Source organism: Mustela lutreola, chromosome 15 (assembly GCF_030435805.1).
Source record: "Mustela lutreola isolate mMusLut2 chromosome 15, mMusLut2.pri, whole genome shotgun sequence".
Taxonomy (NCBI): domain Eukaryota; kingdom Metazoa; phylum Chordata; class Mammalia; order Carnivora; family Mustelidae; genus Mustela; species Mustela lutreola.
This window is the reverse complement of record NC_081304.1, coordinates 15821700-15844534: the sequence shown is the minus strand read 5'-3', so window position 1 is coordinate 15844534 and position 22835 is coordinate 15821700. Positions and strand designations below refer to the sequence as shown.

At 44.8% G+C, this 22835-nt stretch overlaps 2 protein-coding genes and 1 non-coding gene across 5 annotated transcripts in view; 2 read left to right on the top strand and 1 right to left on the bottom strand.

Annotated features, from left to right (window-relative positions):
* Window positions 1-2548, top strand: part of EFCAB3 (EF-hand calcium binding domain 3) — a 109980-nt gene extending 107432 nt beyond the window's left edge. For both annotated transcript variants that reach the window (XM_059149705.1, XM_059149706.1), the window contains one exon: window positions 2080-2548. In XM_059149705.1, coding sequence (XP_059005688.1) covers window positions 2080-2406 — 327 coding nt within the window. In that variant the 3' untranslated portion in view covers window positions 2407-2548. The remainder of the gene's footprint in view (window positions 1-2079) is intronic.
* A 4909-nt stretch (window positions 2549-7457) lies between these two features.
* METTL2A (methyltransferase 2A, tRNA N3-cytidine) lies at window positions 7458-20214 on the top strand. Of its 2 annotated transcripts, XR_009348000.1 has the most exons (10): window positions 7458-7608; window positions 7816-7907; window positions 9592-9950; window positions 12115-12164; window positions 12453-12513; window positions 14982-15121; window positions 16937-17043; window positions 17381-17488; window positions 18417-18482; window positions 19279-19337. XR_009348000.1 is itself a non-coding variant. In XM_059148858.1 (9 exons), the coding sequence occupies exons 1-9, from the start codon at window positions 7499-7501 to the stop codon at window positions 19479-19481; spliced, it is 1188 nt and encodes a 395-aa protein (XP_059004841.1). In that variant the 5' UTR covers window positions 7458-7498; the 3' UTR covers window positions 19482-20214. The 2 variants fall into 2 exon arrangements, 1 of the variants encoding a protein (XP_059004841.1); XM_059148858.1 differs by lacking the exon at window positions 17381-17488 and having other exon boundaries at window positions 19279-20214.
* Window positions 20215-22075: 1861 nt separating this feature from the next.
* Window positions 22076-22187, bottom strand: LOC131817218 (small nucleolar RNA SNORA67). Its single transcript, XR_009348402.1, has one exon. It is a non-coding gene; the product is annotated as a small nucleolar RNA SNORA67 (small nucleolar RNA).
* Window positions 22188-22835: the final 648 nt, after the last annotated feature.

Here is a 22835-nt window from a genome sequence, read left to right as displayed (position 1 = left end):
ATAATTTTTCTGCTCTGTGTCTTTAAAATAAGACAAGACCATCTCTTGTTTTTACCCATCGTAATGATGCTTCTTGCTCTATGATCAAATGGATTCAAATATTAACTGTTATCATTCATCTTGCTAATCACCCAGGGAACGACACCCAGCATCATTTCTGGGACCTTTGTTTGTGTCATGCTGGGAATAGTTAAGGCAGTAAACCAGCAGTCACAGTGAGTGTGGTGTGCTAAGAGACATATGATGCATAAAGACTGGTTATAGCAGCTAAAAAAAGGTGGAGAGTTTGAGTGCACTTCTTAGGGGCCAGGCAGAGTGCTCTAGAAGTACTCTACGGGCGCTAATTCATTTACTGATCACATCAGTCTCCTTCCTGGTAGGTGCTATTATCATTGTCATTTTATAGACAACGCACTGAGAGGTTGACTTGTCTCAAGGCAGAAGTAACAGAGGAAGTCATAGAGCCAGAATTACAAGCATGAGCAGCTTGGCTCTGGAATCCACACTTTTAGCCATAACTCCATGCCGCCTGTCTGCTTTTGTGCCCTAGCAACTTTCGTGCTTCCCAGAGACGGACCGGGGTGTGTCTATTTCGTGCTGCCTCCCTCTTGCCTTCGACACTGGTTATCAAGCTTTCTACTTCCTTGGCCTTTACAACACTGCATCTCGCCGCGCTGTGTCTCTTCCTCTCGCTTCTCTTTCCCGAATGTTCATCCCTTTAGTCTTGATGTTTCTTTGTGTTCTAGTCCCATACTACTGCTCTTCCCATTCTAGGCTTTCATCTGTTCATTTGTTTAGTAAATATTTTTATGTTATTTAGTATATATTTAGTAAATATCAGTAAATATTTAAAATAAAAAATAAAATAAAATAAATATTCACTTGGGGGTTCTTGGTGACTTCAGGTGTCGATACCACTACCTACCCTGTCAGTGAAGCTAGAAGGCCAGGAATCTTCCTAATTTATATGTTTTCCTCACTCCTTACATCCACCTGCGACCAAATGTGGCTATTCGTGTTCTCCCGAAGATTTTTCAAATTCCTCCCCTTCATCCTACCACTGCTGCCTTAACTGAGGCCCTCCCTCGGTCTCGCCTGGACAACACCCTCCGACCCCCTATCCCTGCCTCGCAGCTGCTCCCCTCTACCCCTTCTCCACACAGTGGCTAATGATCTACTGTGAAAATATAGCTACATCCCTGTCCTGCTTACAAATGAAACTTCCCCTCTCGACAACGGCAGGATTTCTTAACTATATTTTCTGCTCCACACTGAGATTTGTCTCACTCCCATCAGAAACACTGGCTTATCTGCTTTCGGCTCAGGTCATGATCTCAGAGTCCTGGGATCGAGCCCCGCATCGGGCTCTCTGCTTGGCGGGGAGCCTGCTTCTCCCTCTCTCTTTGCCCACCGCTCTGCCTACTTGTGATTTCTGTCTGTCAAATAAATTTTTAAAAAAAGAAACATTGGCTTACTACAGCATGATTTCCACCAAGGCTTTGTCAGCCTCACTGAGATCAAGTCGAAGGGCCATTACAGCAGACAATGTCTTGCCCGCCTTACCTGCATCATTCCTTCCCTCTCACTTTCAAAACTTGACACGTTAGCAATGCATGCTTGTGCCTCCCACCAACTCCAGAGGTGTATTACCTCTGTCCCTTTGTTCATGCTGTCTCCTTTCCCTGGAACACCTTCCCATCACCACTGCTCCCTCAATCTGGTCAAATCCTTGAGGAACTTCTCAGTATCTTCTTCCTCCCTGCCCTGGGCAGGATTGAGTGCCATTCTAGACACTCCTTTTATATCTAGAGACTATCTCCACACCCCCTTTCCTCCTTGGTTTAGTTTATTGTATTTTTAATATTGTCATAAAATGTCTTATCTCATTATTCCCAAATCATACATTTTGATTGTCCGTCAACTCCTAACTCCCACGTCCTTCAGAGGTTCCACCCAATGTATAAATTCAGTGTTTTTCAACTAGCCTGGGAATGTAACTCTTGGGATATCTACAATTGTGGTTCATAAATCAAAGATATGTTCATGTAACTACTGCAAATGTCTGCTCTCTCGCTGCAGGTGAAGAGGGCTACAGAGGCCTATAACTTGGGAATTGCCCTTGAGCACCGGAAAGACATGCTAAACCTCTGGCGGAAGATCCGAGGAGATCTGATTGGAATAGAGACTAAAAATGAGGCCTTTTATGACACCTTTTCTACCTATACATGGTCCTGGAATGTTTGCCAGGAATTACTTTCGCGGAAGGACTTAAGGTTATATGATGCCTACATGAATAGGAACACCTTCCACAACTCTGTATCCTCTTCTTCCTCGGATATCAGTGAATGTGACATAGAGACAGGAAGAAAAAGAAAACGGAAAGGTTCCAGAGGGTTCCGACAATGAAATTTCTACATTTTCTAAACAGCTCATTGCAAACTACTTTTTCATAGATATCAAAATTATGGTTTCTTGCTTTTGTCTAGTACATTCTTAGCAGCTGGAAATGTTGACATCTTTTGAATTCTGACCAGTAAAAAAATTTAAGTCATAATGTGGTTTCCCTTTCCTTATTCTTAACAAGTAAACAGAGGTCACGCGGTTATCTCCGCATCAAACAGCTGCGCTCTGCTGCCCCCACCTGGCTCGAAACTGCCTGGACAGAAGGAGGAAAGCAGAACGCAGGCTCTTACCTCAACACAGGGCTGCCCCTCTGAGCTCCTAAGGGCTCTCTGAGTAATAAGCATCTGAGTTTATGTGACCGTAAGTGACACTAGGTTCTTGATTATTTGTAAAAGAGGCCACAGGCAGCAGATGACAATGATCTTTCAGTTCCAGGGAACAGTATCACCATCTCCCGGGGAATCTTGATTAAATTTGGGTGTTCCTAAGGCTCCTTTGTCACATGTCATTAGGCTGATCTGGATCCCGCTAAAAATAGTTGATCTCACCCACTACCCTGGTTGCTGTCTTTCTTTAATGTATTTAGTAAAGATGCACATGTATAACTATTACAAGTTTGTACTTTTGTATTATAGAAAAATATGCTTAAAATTTACTATTTTAATCCTGTTTAGGGATTATCATCCATTACATTTTTTTTCCTGTTAGAAAAAGGAAAAGACGTGTTCGATATTGATGGAGACAGTGGCTTATAATATAAAATCATACCATGCCAGAAAAAAGCAAGAAGATAGGGGTGCCTCGGTGGCTCAGTGGGTTAAAGCCTCTGCCTTCGGCTCAGGTCATGATCCCAGGGTCCTGGGATCAAGCCCTGAATCGGGCTCTCTGCTCAGCGGGGAGCCTGCTTACCGCCCCCCCTTTGCCTGCCTCTCTGCCTACTTGTGATTTCTGTCTGTCAAATAAACAAAATATTTATTAAAAAAAAAAAAAAAAAGCAAGAAGATAGTGAAGGCTCCTGAAACTATTTCATGAAACGCACTTGAAGTAAATTTGTGTTAACCTTGAATATTCAAAACTGCCTAAACATAGTTGGCATTCTTTACAATATTATGATGTTGATAAAGAGAACCCTGGGGCATCTGGGTGGCTCAGTCAGTTAAGTGTCTGCCTTCAGCTCAGGTCGAGATCCCGGGGTTCTGGAATTGAGCTCCATGTCAGGTTCCCTGATCAGCAGGGCGTCTGCTTCTCTCTCTCCCTCTGCCCTTCCCCCTGCTCATGCTCTCTCTTGCTTGCTCTGTCTCTCTCAAATAAATAAGATCTTGAGATGCCTGGGTGACTCAGTCGGTTAAGCATCTGCCATAGGCTGATTCATGATCTCAGGGACCTGGAATCGAGTCCCAGGTAGGGCTCCTTGCTCAGCAGGAAGCCTGCTTCTCTCTCTGCCTGCCGCTCCCCCTGCTTATATTCTCTCTCTCTCCCTGTCAAATAAATAAATATTTTTAAAATAAATAAAATATTTTTTAAAGAATCTTATAAACAAGTGACCACTGTTTCCTATGCAAAAAAACAAGATTTATGGTTTCACACATTTTTTTTTTGGTATGACTATGACTGTAGTAGGAAATCTAAGAGATATAATTTGGATGACAAAATATTAAAATTCCTGAAATATTTTCTTGGATCAATGGGATAACAGGGTAGAATATTTTTAAGTCTATCTGTCCTGGAAAATCTATGATGTATAGTAATACGGTCTATCAGTCTGTCCCACACTGTGGTTGACAGTAGAAACTGGCATCTTGCGGATGAAATATAGTATAGCAACAGGCATCCAGCCATTCCTTCAACAATTATTTATTGAGTTGCATACTGTGTGCTGACCCCTGTTCTAGGACTTGGATGTATAACAGTGAATGAACAGAGAAAATGCCCTGACCTCAACAGCTGAGTAATGCAGCTAATTATAACCACTGACTCAGTACTTCCACTTCTAGAAATTATTCCTAAAGAAGTAATCATGAGGGGCGCCTGGGTGGCTCAGTGGGTTAAAGCCTCTGCCTTCGGCTCAGGACATGATCTCGGGGTCCTGGGATCGAGCCCCGCATCGGGCTCTCTGCTCAGCAGGGAGCCTGCTTCTCTTCCTCTCTCTCTGCCTACTTGTGATCTCTGTCTGTCAAATAAATAAATAAAATCTTAAAAAAAAAAAAAGAAGTAATCATGAACATACAAATGATTTTAAAATGATTTATAAAGATGATTATCATGTTGGATTTTTAATAGTATGAAACTTAATGGAGCCTGAATGTCCAGCAAATCACATACAGCTCTATAATACAATACCAAGGTCATTAAAACAATGTTAGAAAAGAACATTCAAAAAGAAAAGAACATTCAAGCAGAAGAGTGATATTCACAAACTATTATCAAGTTATAAAATAGGCTACAACTGCTCAGAGCCATGAGAAAACTTGATGGTATTTTTCTAAAACCTAATAATGGTGGTAGTTGCACAAATATAGATTTTTATGAAAAGGTATCAAACCAAACACTTAAGATAGATGAATTTAATTGTGTGTAAACTAAACCTCAATGAAGCTGTAAAAAAAAAAAAAAAAGGCATAATGCAACTCTGAAACTATTTTAACTCAAAAGTTACTTGTATAAATCAATTAGAATAAAAGACTGGAAGGATATAAATCAAAGTGTTTAATGGATTAAGGATAGAATAGGATAGTTTCTTTTTTTCTTTTGTCTAAATGTTCTATAATAAACATATTTATTTTGCAATAAGAAAAAAACCCACAAAGTCTGTTTAAAGTTGTTAAACCAGAGTATTCAATTCCCTAAAAGGGCTCCTCCTTGTTCCATGAAACTTTAAGAACAAATTAGGACACCCTTCCCCCACCTTTCAGTTCCAGAGCACATGCGTAAACGGACCAGAATTTCCACTGATTGGAACTGAAAGAAAGGCATGAAATAATTAACTACTCCTGTCCCAGGTTGACACCCAAGGCAATAATCCAGACTGAGAGCTGTTAACCTTTCCAGGCTTTGAACTCACACCTCCCGGCTAGAAGAGCTCTTGCGGCTCACCACCAGAGGGACCCATAGGTCTCCGGAAAAGTATTGCTGAAGTAGTATATAGTGTGATACCACAAAAGATGCCCACGCATGTCTTCCAAATTCTTCAGAAAAATGATCTTAGGTGCTTAAAAAGATGAAGAAAAGTGAGCTTTACAGGTCAACCAAAAACAATTGTATAAAAATTAAGTTTAGGATACTTTTATCACATTTCATCAAAAGGGCCCAAGTTGGTTGACAATTTAAATGACTAATTATTGAAATTAATATAATAAATGACTTCAAGGGAAAACAGACAGTGAGCCCCATGCAAGAAAATGTGTGGTAGGACTGCTGACTAAGAACAATAACAGTTTTTGGTGTAGGGAGAAAAAAAGCATGTGAAAGAACAAGATGCCAAGAATAAATAAAACCAACCATTCTATCAAACAACTGGCCTTGAGAAAAGATAAAAATCCTTGTACTTGTTTATTGGAAAGGAGGTTTTTGTTCAAAATGTTTCAAAAGACTAGGAGAATGGCAAACATGTTTTCAAATAAGGTACAAGTTCTTTACTATCTTATCTTTTCCATTCACTCACATATTTTTCTTTGAGATTAGGTGGGTTTAGGGCTTGTTTCCATTTCTTTTCTGAGAAAGATACACAATCTCTCATAGCTCCCTTCAGTTTTGTCTATGGAAAGAATGTGCAATTAAGTAAATGATCACTCGTTACCAGTGGGCTGTCTAGTACCGCACCACTTAAATAACTAATTAACCCTTTCCTTAACTTACTGCAAATGGTAGTCCTTACTCCCCTGGAACTCTTCTCAACTAACTTTATATCAACAGGATACTTCCTCACAGATTGTTTCCAGAATCAGTTTATCGTAATTATTGAAACAAATGCAAGGCTGAAAATTATTAGTATAACAAACTGTATTATATTACAGTCCTGATTGTGTGACCAAGCTTGGGTATGGATAATTCCAAAAAGTAGGTGGTTATAAATTATATAATTATAGGGGCCCCTGTGTGGTTCAGTCCGTTAAGAATCATGATCTCAGAGTTCTGGGATCCAGCCCCTCATTGGGCTCCCAGGGAGCCTGCCTCTCTCTCTCTCTCTCTCTCTCCCTCTGCTCCTCCCTCTTTCTCTCTCACTTTCTCTTAAATAGCCTTTTAGAAAATAGTTTAAAAATTATATAATTATATAAATTAACCTCATGTCCTCAGAATTCATTCCATATCCCCCCTTCCCCAGAAAAATAGTATTCTTTTATTCTTTTTCATAGCTTTCACAGTATGAAAAGCTGACTACAGCAGCTGGAAAACTGTCCTATTTCCTCAGCCAGCTTGCTATTTTCCTTAAATTCTTCCGCCATCCGGTCTAAATGGACCTAAGGCACCCTTGACAATGAGACACCCTTAATTGTTAAAGTGATTCAAGATAATTTCCCGTCTTAAAACTTGAGAGAAACTGGGAAACCTGCTAGAGGATCCCAGCATAGACAGGAGGCTCAAGTGCAATGCCTCCCCCACCCCTTTTTTTTTTTAGATTTTATTTATTTATTTATTAGAGACCGCGCACCAGCACAACCACGGGGGGTGGGGGTAGCAACAGGCAGAGGGAGAAGCAGGCTCCCCACTGAGCAGGGAGCCTCATGTGGGACTCAACCCCAGGACCCTGGGATCATGACCTGAGCCAAAGACAGACGCTTAGCCGACTGAGCCACCCAGGGATCCCTGTCTCCCATTTCCATACAGGCCTGCACTACCTCCAGCCCCTTTGCGGGGAAGACAGAAAGCCAGCTAAGAGAAAATCAGTGGGCGAGCGCCCCTTCCCGGGAGAGCGCCTCCCAACTCAGGGCCCGCCCCCACCGGGCGGAGCTCCAGCTCCAACCTAGACCCGGGAGTTCAGAGCTGCCCCGCCCCTCCTTGCTCTTTTCCCGCCCAGATCCCGCGACTTCCGGAGGGGGCGTGGCCCCGCAGGAAGTTTTCGCCTGTCTGAAAGACAGGCACATCCGGCTCCGGTGTCATGGCGGACTCCCACCCTGAGTGCGCTCCGGCTGCTGTCGGCGAGAAGCGGCAACAGTTTGGGAGCAGATTCCTGAGCGATCCGGCGCGCGTTTTTCACCATAATGCCTGGTAACCGCCCTGCCCCTCGTCCGATCTGCGGCTCGCCCCCTGTCCCGCATCCCCGTGTGCTCTGAAAATCCCCTGATCGCGGGCCACGAGTCCCGCTGCCCTGCTCGAGGCGCTGTCCTTCCACGGGAGAGGCGCTGCATGGCCAGAGACTTATCCTGCCCGCAGCTGGAACGTGAGGCCCCTAAACTGCGCGTTTGATTTTCCCAGGGACAATGTGGAGTGGTCAGAAGAGCAGGCCGCCGCAGCGGAGAGGAAAGTCCAGGAGAACAGTACCCCGCGGGTGTGCCAGGAGAAGCAAGGTGCGCTTAGGTGGGCCCTCAGTGGTAACAGCAGCCAGCGTACTGTTCGAGGCGCTCTCCCCGAGAGGCTAGAGATCCTAGACCGCCAAGACTGTCCCCGAAGTCGGGGGTAGAACGGGAGGGGAGAGGATGGGTGAGGACGCAAAAGAGTTTCACCCTGAAATCTTGTTAGGGCGAAGAGGGAGTTTGGGTTTTGGCTTTATTTGAGAAGGAGTAACTGTATCTTGATTTTCTACCGATTAATTTTTAGCTAGTCGACTAGACTATCCGAGCGCAACCGTGTGGTCACATGGCCAACTTAGAGGCTCTGCTTCGTCTATATGATTACACTTTTTTGGCTGAGGAAATGTGATTGAAGCTAGATTCTAGCGATCAGATTCTCAGTTTATTCGGGGAGGGAGCTAATGAGTGGTGTGATGGCTGTGAGGTTTTAGGGCTTCTGCCAAGGAAAACTGGGTGAAGAGGAGTGTAGGTAAGTGTGGCCAAAGCAAAAAGACCCTTCTGGAGAGGTGGGTGATTTCATTGCAAAATATCTCTAGATACTAAAACTAGGTCTGGCTGAGCCTATGTCCTATAAGACAATTTGCAAGTAGGAATTGAACTTGGGAGAGTAGTATCCCACAGTTCACTATAACGATTAGAAGATTCCAGTTATAAAATATTCACCTTACATAGTTTGACAGAAACTAGATAGATCAAAGTAAGTTAGAGTTGAAAGGGATTTTGAAAATCATGTAGTCCAATATCCTCTTTTTACAGTTAAAGAAACTTGGACCACAGGACATTAAGTGCCTTACCCAGAGGTAAGCAGTTAGATAGTAGTAGGAGTGGAGAAACTAAAATCCGATTTCTTAGGTTTGGGGTTTTTTTGGTTTTTTGTTTTTTTGTTTTCTTCCGTTTCTACTACTCTTGTCAAGGCCCTGTATTGCAAAGAGAAAACTGAAGTCTAGGACTTGCCAATGCCTTGATCACCTGAAGCTACAATGGAAACAGTCTACCTTTCTTAAGTCTCACCTGTCCTCTCTCATCAGAACTCTATAATCATCTGAAGATATTTTTCCCTCTTCTCAGCATTTCTCCTTTCCTTTTAACCTTGTTCCCGTTTTTAGGATCTTTTAGTAGTATTGAATTCATTTCTTAGCTCCACATTCAATAAAAACCGCAGACAGAGGAGTGTATGTAAAGAAGAGCTGTATGTGTCATTAATGCTTGAGTTCACATGGGGAATGACTGAAGAACCTGGAACATTTCGCCTGTAAAAGAGAGGATTTAGAGGGGGAAAATAACTGCCCTTAAATACAAAAGAATTGTTCTGTGTAGCCATAAGAAATAGTAGGACTTTCTGACCAGAAGGTAGATTTTTTTTTTTCTTAATTGTCAGATTTTTTTTTTTTTTTTCCTTAATGCTAGAATTTTCAAATAGCTAAGAGTCACCCAGAGATGTGGGTGAAGAATTGGTAGAAAGTTTCCTGGTAGAAGTTCCTCCCTAGAAGGACAAGACGCAGAGGGAATTCAGATAGGGTAGGTGATTAGGACTACAAGGTTTCCAGCTCTGAGATTATGGCGCCACTTGATGATGCTTTTAATATAAAATGACACTCAGTGAAGCAGAATGACATTTGACATTAAGGGTACATAAAATACCAAGGGATGGGTTTTTAAGTTCTTTCTTTAATATTTACAGTTGATTATGAAGTCAATGCCCACAAATACTGGAACGAGTTCTACAAAATCCACGAAAATGGGTTTTTCAAGGATAGACATTGGCTTTTCACTGAATTCCCAGAGTTGGCACCTAACCCAAACCACAATGACTTGAATGATTGGCTCTCAGAGAACAAGAGGAGTGAAGTACCTGAAGGTAGGAGGAAAGAGGAGGGACCTGGTTTAAAAACAGAAGAACAGCACACGTGTTCTTCAGATAGTCTTGGACATAAAACACAGATGCCTCCTTTGGAAGAAGATGTGACTCGGAAACTCAGTCACCTGGAAATCCATGCCGATGAGTTCCCTGGGTCCTCAGCCACCTACAGAATACTTGAGGTAGGGGCGCCTGGGTGGCTCAGTGGGTTAAGCCTCTGCCTTGGGCTCACATCATGATCTCAGGGTCCTGGGATCAAGCCCTGCATCAGGCTCATTGCTCAACAGGGAGCCTGCTCCTTCCCCTCCCCCCCCACCTGCTTACGATCTCTCTCTCTCTCAAATAAATAAATAAACCTTTAAAAAAACAAAAAAGAATACTTGAGGTAACCCCTCTCTGTTGTCCTGATAGTGGGGTTAGTGAGGCTGCTCTCTTGTACATGTGCTCGGCCTGGAGAGGCAGATCCCAAAAGTGATTCTTCCTGAAGACGCTGACTAGCACTGACCATTAGGTTGGCCTAGAAACACCTCCACTTTGGAACTAATGATTTGCCCTGAATTCAGTCCAGATAGCTGGGTGTTGTGGCAGACAAAGGTAAGTCACCTGAGGTGCTGTCTGGGAACGTCCTCTTCATCCGAACGTTGTATATTGCTCTACCGGCCACTGGAGGAGTCCTGCGGGGGATGGGGTCGGTTGGGATGGTGCCTGCTTCTCAGGCAGTGGACAATTCTTGTCTTCTTTTTTTTTTTTTTTTTTTTTTTTTAATTTTATTAATTTTTTATTCAATTCTTGTCTTCTTAGTGTGCATGTTGGTGCTGAGGCCAGGCTAGACCTGGAAACGTGTCTGGGTAGCGACTGTAATGCAGATTTGTAAGTGGTGACTCTGCACTCCACTGGAGGCTGATTAGCCTTGGGGTTGAGTACTCTAGCCCTAGCCCTGTTCCTAATCCCTTCTCCTCTCCAAGCAGAAGGGGTCTTCTCCCTCTCTGTCTGCCTCACAGCGGTTATGAGAATTACATATATTAAGATATTGATGTAAAATGGCTAACAATAGTGCCTGGCATGTAGTAAGGCCTTAGTAAATGGACGCTGTCTTTTTTGGATTTGGGGCTTTTTTTGTCTTTGTTTTTAAAGATTTCATTCATTTATTTTAGAAAGAGGTCATGCATGAACACGGGAGAAGCAGAGGGATAGGGAAAAGGAGATAATTTCTAGAGGACTCCGCACTGAACACAGAGCCTGATGCAGGGCTCGATCCCATGACCCCAAGATCATGACCTGAGCTGAAACCAAGGGTCAGGTACCCAATCCCAAATGGTCACTGTTATTAGGACACCCAGCACTATGTTTAGGACACTGTGACCCATGATCTCCTTTTCATGAATTTTTCTGCTAAGTCTGAGAAGCATGTTTCCAATAATGACACAGTGCCGTTCGGTAAGAAAATCTTTTATCTGCCTTCTCTGTCTTCTCCGCACCGGGAGCGGCTCTCCTGCCATAGCCCCTCATCCCCGGAAAATGTACACCTGTGCAGAGTTCGTCTCCACGCCCTCCTTGGTCAGGTGCGCCTCTCAGCTGTTGAGCCAATCACTGCAGCGGTGCTGAAAGCCCCGGAGACATTGACAGATGAGAGCCTAGCAGCTCGGCAGCCCCACGTCCCCTGACCTCTCTACTAGCTGCAGCTTCCAAACCAATGCGATTTCAACAGACATCGACACAGTAGCCAAGTTCATTGGGGCTGGGGCTGCCACGGCAGGGGGACTGGCTCTAGGGCTGGAATTGGGACTGTTTGGGAACCTCATCACTGGTCGTGCCCCCTCTCCCATGCCATTCTGGGTGTTGCCGTCTCAGAGGCCATGGGGCTCTTTGCCTGATGGTGGCCTTTCTCCTCTCCCATCATGGGGAGGAGCTGTCTCCGCCTCCCATCAGTCTTTCTGTGTCTCTTCTGCCCTGTATGTTCCTTTTCCTATACCTCTCAGGCAGCCTGGGGCAAGTGGTTGGCTCAGGATTTGACAGGCAAGACAAATAAATACTGTATCAATAAAAAAATATATATTTCATCTATAGGACCATTTGTTAAAACTCAAAAAGTAAAAGCAATCCATGCCCTTTTTTCCACATCAGCTCCCTTCTGCTATCAAGAGCCTTTGCTCTTGTCTTTTATGGCTACCTCTTTTTAAACTTCCTGAGGTCAAGGTCAGAGATTGTCATGGGTACTGTTCAACTGTGATCACTGTACCTTTCCTACTAATACAATTAGGCAAGATTATCTATGGTTGATTATTTATCTAGCGCTAGGGAATTCTTTGGAAAGTCCTGTAACTAAAAGTTCATTTCTGTCTGCAGGTTGGTTGTGGTGTGGGAAACACAGTCTTTCCGATTTTACAAACCAACAAGTAAGTGTGTTGTAAAGTTTAACTATAGGACAGCACAGAGGAGAAAGGGGTGTGTTGTTTCTCAAAACTTACTGCAACAGACTGGTAATAGTGGTTACTGGGAACCATGGGTGACAGGAGGTGTCAATTTCTAAGTTATCTTTGTCATCAGGAAAATTGGTGAGCTTTAAACCCTGTTTGACTGCTAATATCTGATGCCTTTGATATTTTAACTTTGCTACACAGGAGAGAAAACAGAAATAATTCAGTTTCTAGTCTTAACTGTTCTGTTTTTTCTGCCCATTTCAGTGATCCGGGACTCTTTGTTTACTGTTGTGATTTTTCTTCCACAGCCATAGAACTGGTGCGGGTAAGTGCAATAGTTCCTGTCTGTAACTGTCTCTGATTAAAGAGGAAAGGGTCTCTTAAAAATCAAGGTCTCTAGCAACAGCTGGGAGTAGAGGAAAGAACCAAGCGTGAACCTGGAAGGTGTCACTGGCCGCTGTGGAGCGTCAGGCAGGTGTCCTGACCTCTGTAGACGTAGGTTTTAAGTATTAAAATGAGAAGATTGTTTCTAGTCAGGGTTCTTTGAGTTACAAGTCACAGAAACACCTAGACCAACTCAGTCAATGAAAGAGAAGATCATAGCAAGGGCATAAAATGTAGCCAGGGCTGTCACTCAGCCCTGAAGAGGTGGCAGATACCAAGGCAGGTTGACTAGCTGGTGACATGTTACCATTCCCTCCTCTTCCTGTCACAGTAACTCCCTCAAGCGCATGGTTTTGTATCTGCCATAGCCCACAGCCCATTTGTCCTTTGTTCTCTTTACAGACCAGCTTTCCGTAATGGGGTTTTCACAGGATCCCGACATACCTGCCCCTTACACATCTACCCCATTCAGGCATTCTCAGAACCTCACCAGAACGGCTCGTCCTGATTCCAAAGTCCCCAGAAAGAGTCTGGTTGACCTGGCCAAGCTGGTAATCTACTTGCCCTGTTTGAATTAGCTGTGGCCAGTGAGAAGCGAAGTCACATTTTTGGAGAAGAGAGATACGGAAAGAGAAATTACCCTAAAATAAGTTGTTACAATCATGTCTACTGTTCCTAGCACAGGAGCTCCAGAGTTGGTAACTCCAGGTCTTTCTGGAGTGAGTTACTTTTATGGATCTAGACCAGTTGAATATTGAGACTTCTCTTTAGTTAATTTTATTTATTTTTATCTTTGTTAATTTTAGGACAAAATATAAAGTTAAATTTTCCATATCCAATAGGTTTTCCTGGAGAATTCTGTGATCTGTGTAATATGCTATAGTTGGGTTGGGAGTTGTTTTAAATCATGCTTTTAAATGTTTTGAAAGTGTCGGTGTGTTTTCTCTTCTGATGAGATTTTTCTTTTTCCTTGTGGCCATTTACCTCCCTGAGCACTTTGCAATCCTCAAATCTAATTTTTGTGCATCAGAGTAAGAATAAAGAATAAAAGTAAAATAGGGGCACCTGGGTGGCTCAGTCGTTAAGCATCTGCCTTCGGTTCAGGTCATGATCCCAGGCTCCCTGCTCAGTGGGAAGTCTGCTTCTCCCTCTCCTGCTCCCCCTGCTTGTGTTCGCTCTCTCACTAGGTCTCTCCCTGGCAAATAAATAAAATCTTTAAAAAAAAAAAAAAAAGGAAGGAAAAGAATAAAAGCAGAATAATCAAGAACATTCTTTTTTTTTTTTTAAAGAGACTGCAGGTGTGTGAGAGTGGGTGTGGGGGAGGCAGAAGAGAGATAGAGAATCCTCATGTGGACCCCAACACAGGGCTCCATCTCACAACCCTGAGATCATGACCTGAGTTGAGATCAAGAGTCAGATGCTTAACTAACCGAGTAACCCAGGTGCCTCCCCTCATTCATTCATTCATTCATTCATTTAGTTTTTAAAATTGAGTAAGCTATACCCTCAACATGGGCCTTGAACTCATGACCCTGAGATCAAGAGTCACATGTTCTATCAACTGAACCAGCCAGGTGCCACTAAAACATTCCATTTTAAAGTACCAGTTTTGGGGGGTGGGGGGCACCTGGGTGGCTCAGTGGGTTAAGGATCTGCCTTCAGCTCAGGTCATGATCCCAGGGTCCTGGGACTGAGCCACCACATCAGGTTCCCTGCTCAGCAGGGAGTCTGGTTTCCTTCTCCCTCTGCCCCTCTCCCCGGCTCATGCTCTCTCTCACGTGTACTCTCTCCCAAATAAATTAATAAAATCTTTTAAAAAAAAAAAAAAAAGTCCAGTTGGGAGTCTGCTTCTCCCTCTGCCTCACCCCATGCTCTCTCACTCGCTCTGCTCTCTCCCTTAATAAAATCTTTTTTTTTTTTTAAGTTTAAAAAATAAATAAATAAAATGAATGGGGCGCCTGGGTGGCCCAGTGGGTTAAAGCCTCTGCCTTCAGCTCAGGTCTTGATCCCAGTGTCTTGGGATCGAGCCCCACATCGGGCTCTCTGCTCAGCAGGAAGCCTGCTTCCCCCTCTCTCTCTGCCTGCCTCTCTGCCTACTTGTGATCTGTGTCAAATAAATAAATTTTTAAAATCTTAAAAATAAATAAATTAAATAAATAAACTGAAAATGCCACTTGGATTCCACAGGCTCCTCCCTGGAATTGTTGGGCGTTCTTAGCCTTTGAGTCAGAATGCACGCCTTCATGATTAGGGCGATAACCCTCAGCAGCCGCAGTTACACTTAAAGCAAGATAAGCTTTCCTCCGGGCTGGGGGAACATTTTCGTGTGTGTGTGTGTGTGTGTGTGTGTGTGTGTGTGTGTGTATGGTGTGTGTGTGAACATTTTCTAACCTATGGTCTTCCGTGCAGACAAATTCAGCATATGATCCTCGTCGGTGCTTTGCATTTGTTCACGATCTGTGTGATGAAGACGCGACTTACCCGGTGCCCGGGGGTAGCCTCGATGTCATCATCCTCATATTTGTTCTCTCGGCGGTCGTTCCAGACAAGTAAGTTTTGGGTCCCTTAACCAGTAGTGTAACGAAAACGAAGCTCGTGTCAGGGACCTTGATACCGGGGTTGGACCCCGAGTAAGCAGGGTGATCTGATGGGCCTGGAAAGGCCACTCTGTCAGAGCGATGCAAGTGCCTCACCCCTTTTCCTGAACCTGTATGCCTGTAAACCTCTGCCTGCTGGCGGTGTGCCACAGCTATTAGATACCATCCCCTTGTCGGCCTTTTTATTTTTCTTTAGGATGTTATTTTGAAAGGGCACCTGGGTGGCTCAGGTGGCTAAGCGTCTGCCCTAGGCTCGGGTCATGATCTCAGGGTCCTGGGAGCAAGTCTCGCAGTGGGCTCCCTGCTCAGTGCGGAGTCTGCTGCTCCCTCTGCCTCTCCCCATCCCACCCCCTCCTGTGATGTCTCGCTCATTCTCTCTCTCTCTCAAATAAATAACTAAAATCTTCAAAAAAAATAAATAAGCCTATAACATGTTATTTTTAAGTAATCTCTAAACCCAGCGTGGGACTCAAACCCACAACTCTACGATCAAGAGCCACACACTCTACGGACTAAACCAGCCGGCTTCCCCTTGTTGGGCTTTTCAGATGCTTTCAGTAAAGCAGGCTTATTAACACAATTTATAGTGAAGCCTTACTCAGGGGTCCCTTTATGTTTAAGCTCTTTGGAAAACCACAGTATAGGGGAATTCCATAAGATCAAGTTCAGGTGAAACGAAAGTCAGTTCCTAAACCCTGCAGGATAACTGTTAGAGCTTCCTGGACATGGGGGAGCCAGCTGTCCTGATGAGATACTGTCCTCAGGAAGCAGCGTCAGCCAGAGACCCAGAGGAATGAGCAGTTGTCTCTGTCCCACATTTCCTTGAGGCGAGCACTGAGTCATCTGACCTAACAGGGATATTGTGAGCGTGCAAATAGGCAGGTGCAGGACAGCCCAAAAGGCCAGGTGTGGTTCTAAATGCTCGTAACTGTAGAGGTCTCGGGGCACCTGGCTGACGCAGTCGGTAGACCACACAACTTTTGATCTCAGGGTTGTGAGTTCAAGTTGACAGTAGATTTTGATAGCTAAAATATCAGTAGAAGTTTAAATGCTACAGACTTAAAAGCTGACATGGACTGAAGCAAAACATTAAAGTTAAAACTCTTGATTCGATATTTAAGTGGGCTTTGTAGCATTGATACTTGGACGTTAGTACAGCCGAAACCAGCACTGGGCCTACGTGTGTGAATCGTGTAGTCAGAAGGTAGAGCACTCTGCCCGTGGCACCCGTTTGCCTATTGACTCACCGTGTAAATTGTGAGTGCTTGAGGTTTCACCTTCATTTAACAAATGGAAAGGTGCAGTCTGTGTCTTCGGAGCGCTCAGGCCCTGGGGGCAGACAGGTGAGTCAACTCACCAGCAATCCTCACTGCAGATTCTTAGGGCTGGGCCCTGAGAGCCCCGGAAGCACAGAGCAGGGGTAGCTTCCCCATGAGGCCATCCCAGGAGGAAAAGGAAGGGAACCAGCTGCAGAGTATGGAAGTTGGAACCCTCCAGCAGAAGCAGGTTATTCTCAGGCCTCTGCATATGGAAGGGAGTGGGTCAAAGCCATGTCCGTGAGCGGACAGCAGAAGGCACCTGAGAAGCAGAGTGTGTGCTCCCATGAGAAGCAGAGTGTGTGCTCCCATGTCGCCGAAGCGAGGAGCGGAAATGTCGGGGCTTGTGTGTGTCAGGGTTAGGAAGTCCGCTGGCTGTTCCACGCACGCTGCAAGGGAGAGGAATGTTGTTCTTGAGGAGACCTGGTCTTCATTCTCTGTTGGCCCGCAGGATGCAGAAGGCTATCGGCAGGCTGAGCAGGCTGCTGAAGCCCGGAGGGATGATGCTTCTGCGAGACTACGGCCGCTACGACATGGCGCAGCTTCGGTTTAAGAAAGGTATTTTACTGCTATAACCAAAGCAGCAGTTGTGCCATCAGACTAGACCTGTAAGTCAGTGAAATCACATAGAAACTCTAGAATTAGAGCTCCTTATATAAAACCACCTAATACATGATGAGAGTGGTATGTTTTTGAAGACTGGTGCCCTCTCCGTATTGGGAGGATCCCTTAACCAAGACAGCTACTTTCAGAATAGCCACCTTGAGGAAAAGATTTGATTACATAAGTAATTTTTAAACGTGGCGTGCCCCAAGATGCCATTCATAAATTGAAAGACAAAACATTTCCTTGTCTAGAACAGATGAAGACTTAGTTATTATCTCTGCTCTTCAAGGGCCTCTTGGCAAATTGATGAGGAGATCGGCCTCCCACCCAAAACAACAGGAAGGAAAATTTTAGAGTTGATTCACCGAAGGGCAGATTCAAGTGGCCAGAAACAAAGGTAACAAAACTTAAGAGTGAGATAACCACTTCTTAAACCTACTGCTGGCCATTTCACAGAAGGAGATGTACTTTTCTATTACTGGTAGAAATAACAAGTTGTTAAATGGTGTTTGGGTTTTGTGTTTGTTCTGTTCCGTTTTGTTTTTTTAAGCACACTGGTGTTATCTACTCAGTCTAACAGTCCTTTGGGGAATTACTCAAGAACTAGCTCGTAATGTGGGTTTAGACAAAGTCTTCGAAACAAAGTGAATGCCTCTGTGGAAGGGGGGCATCGCGCCTGCCGCGTGAGGCAGACCCCACACCAGTGGTCCTGGGGGGAGGGGGTCTCCATCCTGCCTTCCCAGACGAGAAAAGCAGAGTGCGGGGTAACTGTCTCCAACTGGCTCGCACGTACAAGAGTGGCTGGGGAGGAATGAGCAAAGCAAGTGAGATTATAGTGACGTCCCAGAGGCGTAGGATTACCTAGCAGGCTGGTAAGCTGACGTTAGGTCAGAGGCCGTGCTGGCTGAGTGGAGGGCACGTGAACCGGACCCCGGAGTGTGTGGCCGTGTGGAGAGACGTGGGGAACGGTCGTGGTGGCTCAGGTTTCCTCCCTGTCGGTCTAGCTACAGTCTGTGGCTTTGATCGATCGACTGATTTTTATTTTGTTTCACAAAGAGTCTATGGTATTTTTTGAATGCGGGAGGGGGCAAAACATTTGCGGCATGACCCGGCTCTAGACGAGAAGGCTGAGGCCCGCGGGACGGAGCACTGGGGTTTGAGCGCCTCCTGGGGCTGCCCGTGTCCACAGCACGAGCCCGCAGGTGCCCAGCGTCACTAGGAAAGTTCTCTGCCCAAGAAATCGGTGTCAGTGCTACACATGGGATTGGCCGTGAGCATCAAAGAAGCCCTGGAAAGTTTCTGATTTTTATCACCTCGCTTCGCAGGTCAGTGTCTGTCCGAAAGTTTCTATGTGAGAGGGGACGGCACCAGAGTTTACTTCTTCACACAAGGTACAAAAACGCTCCTCTTTACATGCGCCAGTGTCCCCCAGACACCAGCTTGGACATTGCTCCGTTCCCCCTCAGAGGGAAGACTGGGGGGCCCCTCCCGCCTTTGGCAGCCTTTTCTTGCCGTTCAGCCCCCTGCACTCAGCCGCCCGGGACCCGCTCCCTGCTTCCAGGAGCCTTCCGCCCTCCGCAGGGCCCTTCTGCTGTCTCCTCTTCCTCCCTGTCACTCTGCCCCAAACAGGAAAGCTGTCCCTTTTTGCGAGACTTCAGTGCAACTGGTGTCACCCTGCAGACTGAGTCGTCCTATAGGTGCCCGGAGCCAGGCCTGTGCTCCCCGGCTCCAGCTGTAGCCCAGAATGGCTCTCCTTGGCGGCCAGCCCTGCCTCCCATGCCCACTGCCATTCTGGGACCCTTTATTGTGTTGCTTGTGGAGCCCTGGGTCAAAGTGGCAGAACCTCTCCCCTTAAAAAGTGGCTTTGTTATTACATTTGTGTAGATTTTTGTATGTCCTCTTAAGGTGTCCATAAAGCCCTTCTGGAACATTCCTCCCCTGAGCTGACTTTTCAGCTCTCCCTCTGGATATCAAGCTGCCCTTCCCAGATGGTTTGGGTTCCCCCATTTAAATGCGAGCTCCTTGCTGTTACCAAGCTGCTACTGCACTTATAAATAAACAGCTCAGCTCAAGCCACTTGAAAAATATAAATAAAAATGGTCTCACAGAGCTCCATTAAACATAGGAAGTGGTAGACAATGTTTTTTCTTCAGCGGGAAGTACATAAACATCTCTTTTCCAAACCAGAGGAGCTGGACACGCTTTTCACTACCGCTGGACTGGAAAAGGTTCAGAACCTGGTGGATCGCCGATTGCAAGTGAACCGAGGGAAGCAGCTGACAATGTACCGGGTTTGGATTCAGTGCAAATACCGCAAGCCTCTTGTGTCTGGTGCTGGCCCAGAGCCACCCGTTCCTGACAGGATACTGAGTTCATCGGCGGTTTTTTAAGAAAGAACATTCACAAACGGTGTCTCGTTGATCTTATAAAGTTCAAGGATTCAGACTTGAACCTTGAACCTCGAACAAATCTTTTTTTTTTTTTTTATTCTAATAATTGCCCTTATTTGTGAAGCCCTTTACTCTATACTTTCCTCAAGGTTTTGTAGGGGGTTTTTTTCTTTTTCTTTTTTCTTTTTCTATTTTTTTAAGTAGGCTCCGTGCTTGGCATGGAGCCCATCACCGGGCTTGAACTCACGACCCTAACATTAAGACCTCAGTTGAGATCAAGAGTCGGATGCTTGACACTGAGCCACCCAGAGGCTCCCTCAGAATCTTCCTTGCCATTTTGTAATTTATCATAACTAAAATGGTCATGGAAATGATGAACTTAAAGGAATCAAGAATTTTTTATATATGAATATAATAAATCAAGACATTATTATGTATCATCAATAACACGTCACTTGACTATGAGTCCCATTAAATTATTTTAGAGTTCAGATACATAGGCTAGCCAGTTGATACATACAAAAGGTCAATAAAAGTTTCATTCAGTGAGAAGCACATCAAGAAGAACCATCTTTCTTTGGATAAAAACACTGCTTTAAAGAGCGTCAAAATGAGTCCTTGTGTATTTATTTGGTCATGGTTTCCACTTAACCTTAGTTCTGTGGAATTTTAAGCACTGTTTCCTTTATAACGTCTTTATAAGAAATTAAAAGAATCTTGACTTTTAGCAAAATTGTCTCTTTTTTTTTTTTTTTTTTTTTTTAATTGTGCTCCTAAATGTTTGACACAAAAGGCATTGAGAGAACTTTAAGGATTGAGAGAGAAAGAGAGTAGAGGTGGGAGAGTTGGGGAGGGGGCAGAATCTCAAGCCAGCTCCCCACTGAGCTCAGAGCTTGAGGTGGGGCTCGATCTCACAACCATGAGATCATCACCTGAGCCAAAATCAAGAGTTGGATGCTTAACTGAGCCACCTAAACGCCCCTGATAATTTCGAATTTAAAAGTAACCAGTTACCGGGCACCTGGGTGGCTCAGTGGGTTGGGCCGCTGCCTTCGGCTCAGGTCATGATCTCAGGGTCCTGGGATCGAGTCCCGCGTCGGGCTCTCTGCTCAGCAGGGAGCCTGCTTCCCTATCTCTCTCTCTCTGCCTGCCTCGCCATCTCTGTCAAATTAATAAATAAAAAATCTTTAAAAAAAAAAAAAAAAAGTAACCAGTTACCAAGAATATTACAAGAATAGGCCATTTTCTTCTGAATCTTTTAAGATTAAGTGGGTTGCAAGGCGATGTCCCAACACTCCTGTATATTTTAATGTGTAATTCCCATAACTGAAGATGTTCTATATCACCAAATAAATCCATCAGAAGCAAAAATAAACCTGAAAACACTACCATCCACAGATTTTCCCAATGAGCCCAATAATACCTTGTATCACCAGAAAAATGTTGCACTTAGTTGTCCTGTCTCCGTCTCCTATAGTCTGGAACAATCCACATTTGTTTCAATGACCTTGACATTTGAAGATTACAGTCTGTTTTGCAGACTGTCCCTCAGTTTGGATTTGTTGATGCTTTCTCAGGGTTTGGGTTCCAGTTACACATTTCTGGCAGGAATATCGGTGGTGCTGTGCTCCTCCTGCTACATCCTATTGAGGTAATATAATTTTGAATTACTCTGCTGGTGGTGGTAACCTTGATCACTTAATGGAGGTGGTATCTACTGGGTTTCTCTGAAAAGTTACGAAGAAGCTTCATGTGTGCTTTGAAATAGGGTAGATAACCCATTCCTCATCAAACTTTGCCCCCTAGTCTGTGTTGCAATTTCTTGGCTGAATTACCACTATAGTGGTAGCCTGTGAGTGTCTCCTAATCCTGTCATTCTTTGTATATTTATTGGTTGGCATTCTAGAAGGAAAGCTTTCTCTTTTTTTCTTTTCTTTTTTTTTTTTTTTTTTCCTGCATCAAAAAACCACATTGGGGCGCCTGGGTGGCTCAGTGGGTTAAGCCGCTGCCTTCAGCTCAGGTCATGATCTCAGGGTCCTGGGATCGAGTCCTGCATTGGGCTCTCTGCTTGGCAGGGAGCCTGCTTCCCTCTCTTTCTCTGCCTGCCTCTCTGTCTACTTGTGATCTCTCTTTCTGTCAAACAAATAAATAAAATAAAATTTAAAAACCACATTTATTCACATTTATTCAAAGAAAAAAAAAATGACAAGATGTCCATCCCTTGGCTCCCTTTCCTCCCCACTCCTGTCCCTCTTCAGTCCCCCAGACTGAACCCTGGGTAGCAGAGCAGGACAGCCCCTAAGATGAGGTCAGCAATATTGAGGGGCATCTCCTCAATGGAGGTGTTGTAGAAGGTCTCGCTGTCTCGAAGAATCCTCCTGGCTTCTGTCACCATGATGATAGCCACACCCTTATGTGCAAATAGTCTACCAGGACTGATTCTGTGGGTAATAGCTTTCCCTATTGGTAGGAATGTCCTAGTTGCTGACTAAAGAAACCTGCTGCACATCCATGCCTCTGGCCTAGCCCAGGGGAGAGGACACGTCAGCAGGAGAATGAGAAGGGGACACAGTCTGTCCAGAAGGGACTGAAGTGTGTGTAGGCAGCCAAAGGAAGGCAAAGGAAAAGAGCCATCCCCTCTCCCTCAACCTCAAGCACAGATTTTATTCCAAGTTGCTACTAGGAAAGCTTTCTTTACTCTTGGACTCAGATTTCTGTTTTATTTAATGATCATTATACATACTATCATTATTTTGGTGCTCATGTTACCTCAGATTGGGCCAGTGGGGGCCCCTTCAAAGCTTCTGTGACCTTGTGACTCCCCATTGTTCTTTGAGCACAAATTGTTCCAGGCTCATCTTCCCATTTCTCTGCCCCGGTCTCAATCTGCCATTTCGCCCAAGGAGTTCTGGTTTCTTTTAGTGCAGAAAGGTATTTAGAAACCAAGCTAAGAGTGCTCGTTGCTTTTGGGGTGTTCCTGTTCCCAACGCCCCTCAGTGGACGGAGCTCGGGGATATTTGCATATATGTGCACACACGCATACTTGCGTCTGTATTTCTGTACTTAAACATATATCCGTTCAGATCAGTGCCTTCGGTGCAGATCCAACACCACAAGCTTTCTTCTAGCTGTTATTCTTTTCTGTACTTGAAGTTTCTTTATCCAACAATCCCGAACTCCCAGGATCCTCAATACGTTGGACCAGTGCCCTCATATGTCACGTTCTCCCTTTGCCACCACTCACACATGGAGGCCGCGTCAGCTCTCGGGTTCTGACACCCCACTCCAAGTCACTATAGCCAGAGCTCCCTGCCTCTCGGAGACACTCTCCTCATCTGCCCCGGGTCCAATGCC

Bases quoted from the DNA above. Each gene is read 5' to 3' on its own strand.
- METTL2A (XM_059148858.1), top strand. From the start codon at position 7,499: ATGGCGGACTCCCACCCTGAGTGCGCTCCGGCTGCTGTCGGCGAGAAG. The intron at 12,165-12,452 runs GTAAGTGTGTTG...TGCCCATTTCAG, and splicing joins CCGATTTTACAAACCAACAA to TGATCCGGGACTCTTTGTTT. The intron at 17,044-18,416 runs GTATTTTACTGC...CTCGCTTCGCAG, and splicing joins GCAGCTTCGGTTTAAGAAAG to GTCAGTGTCTGTCCGAAAGT.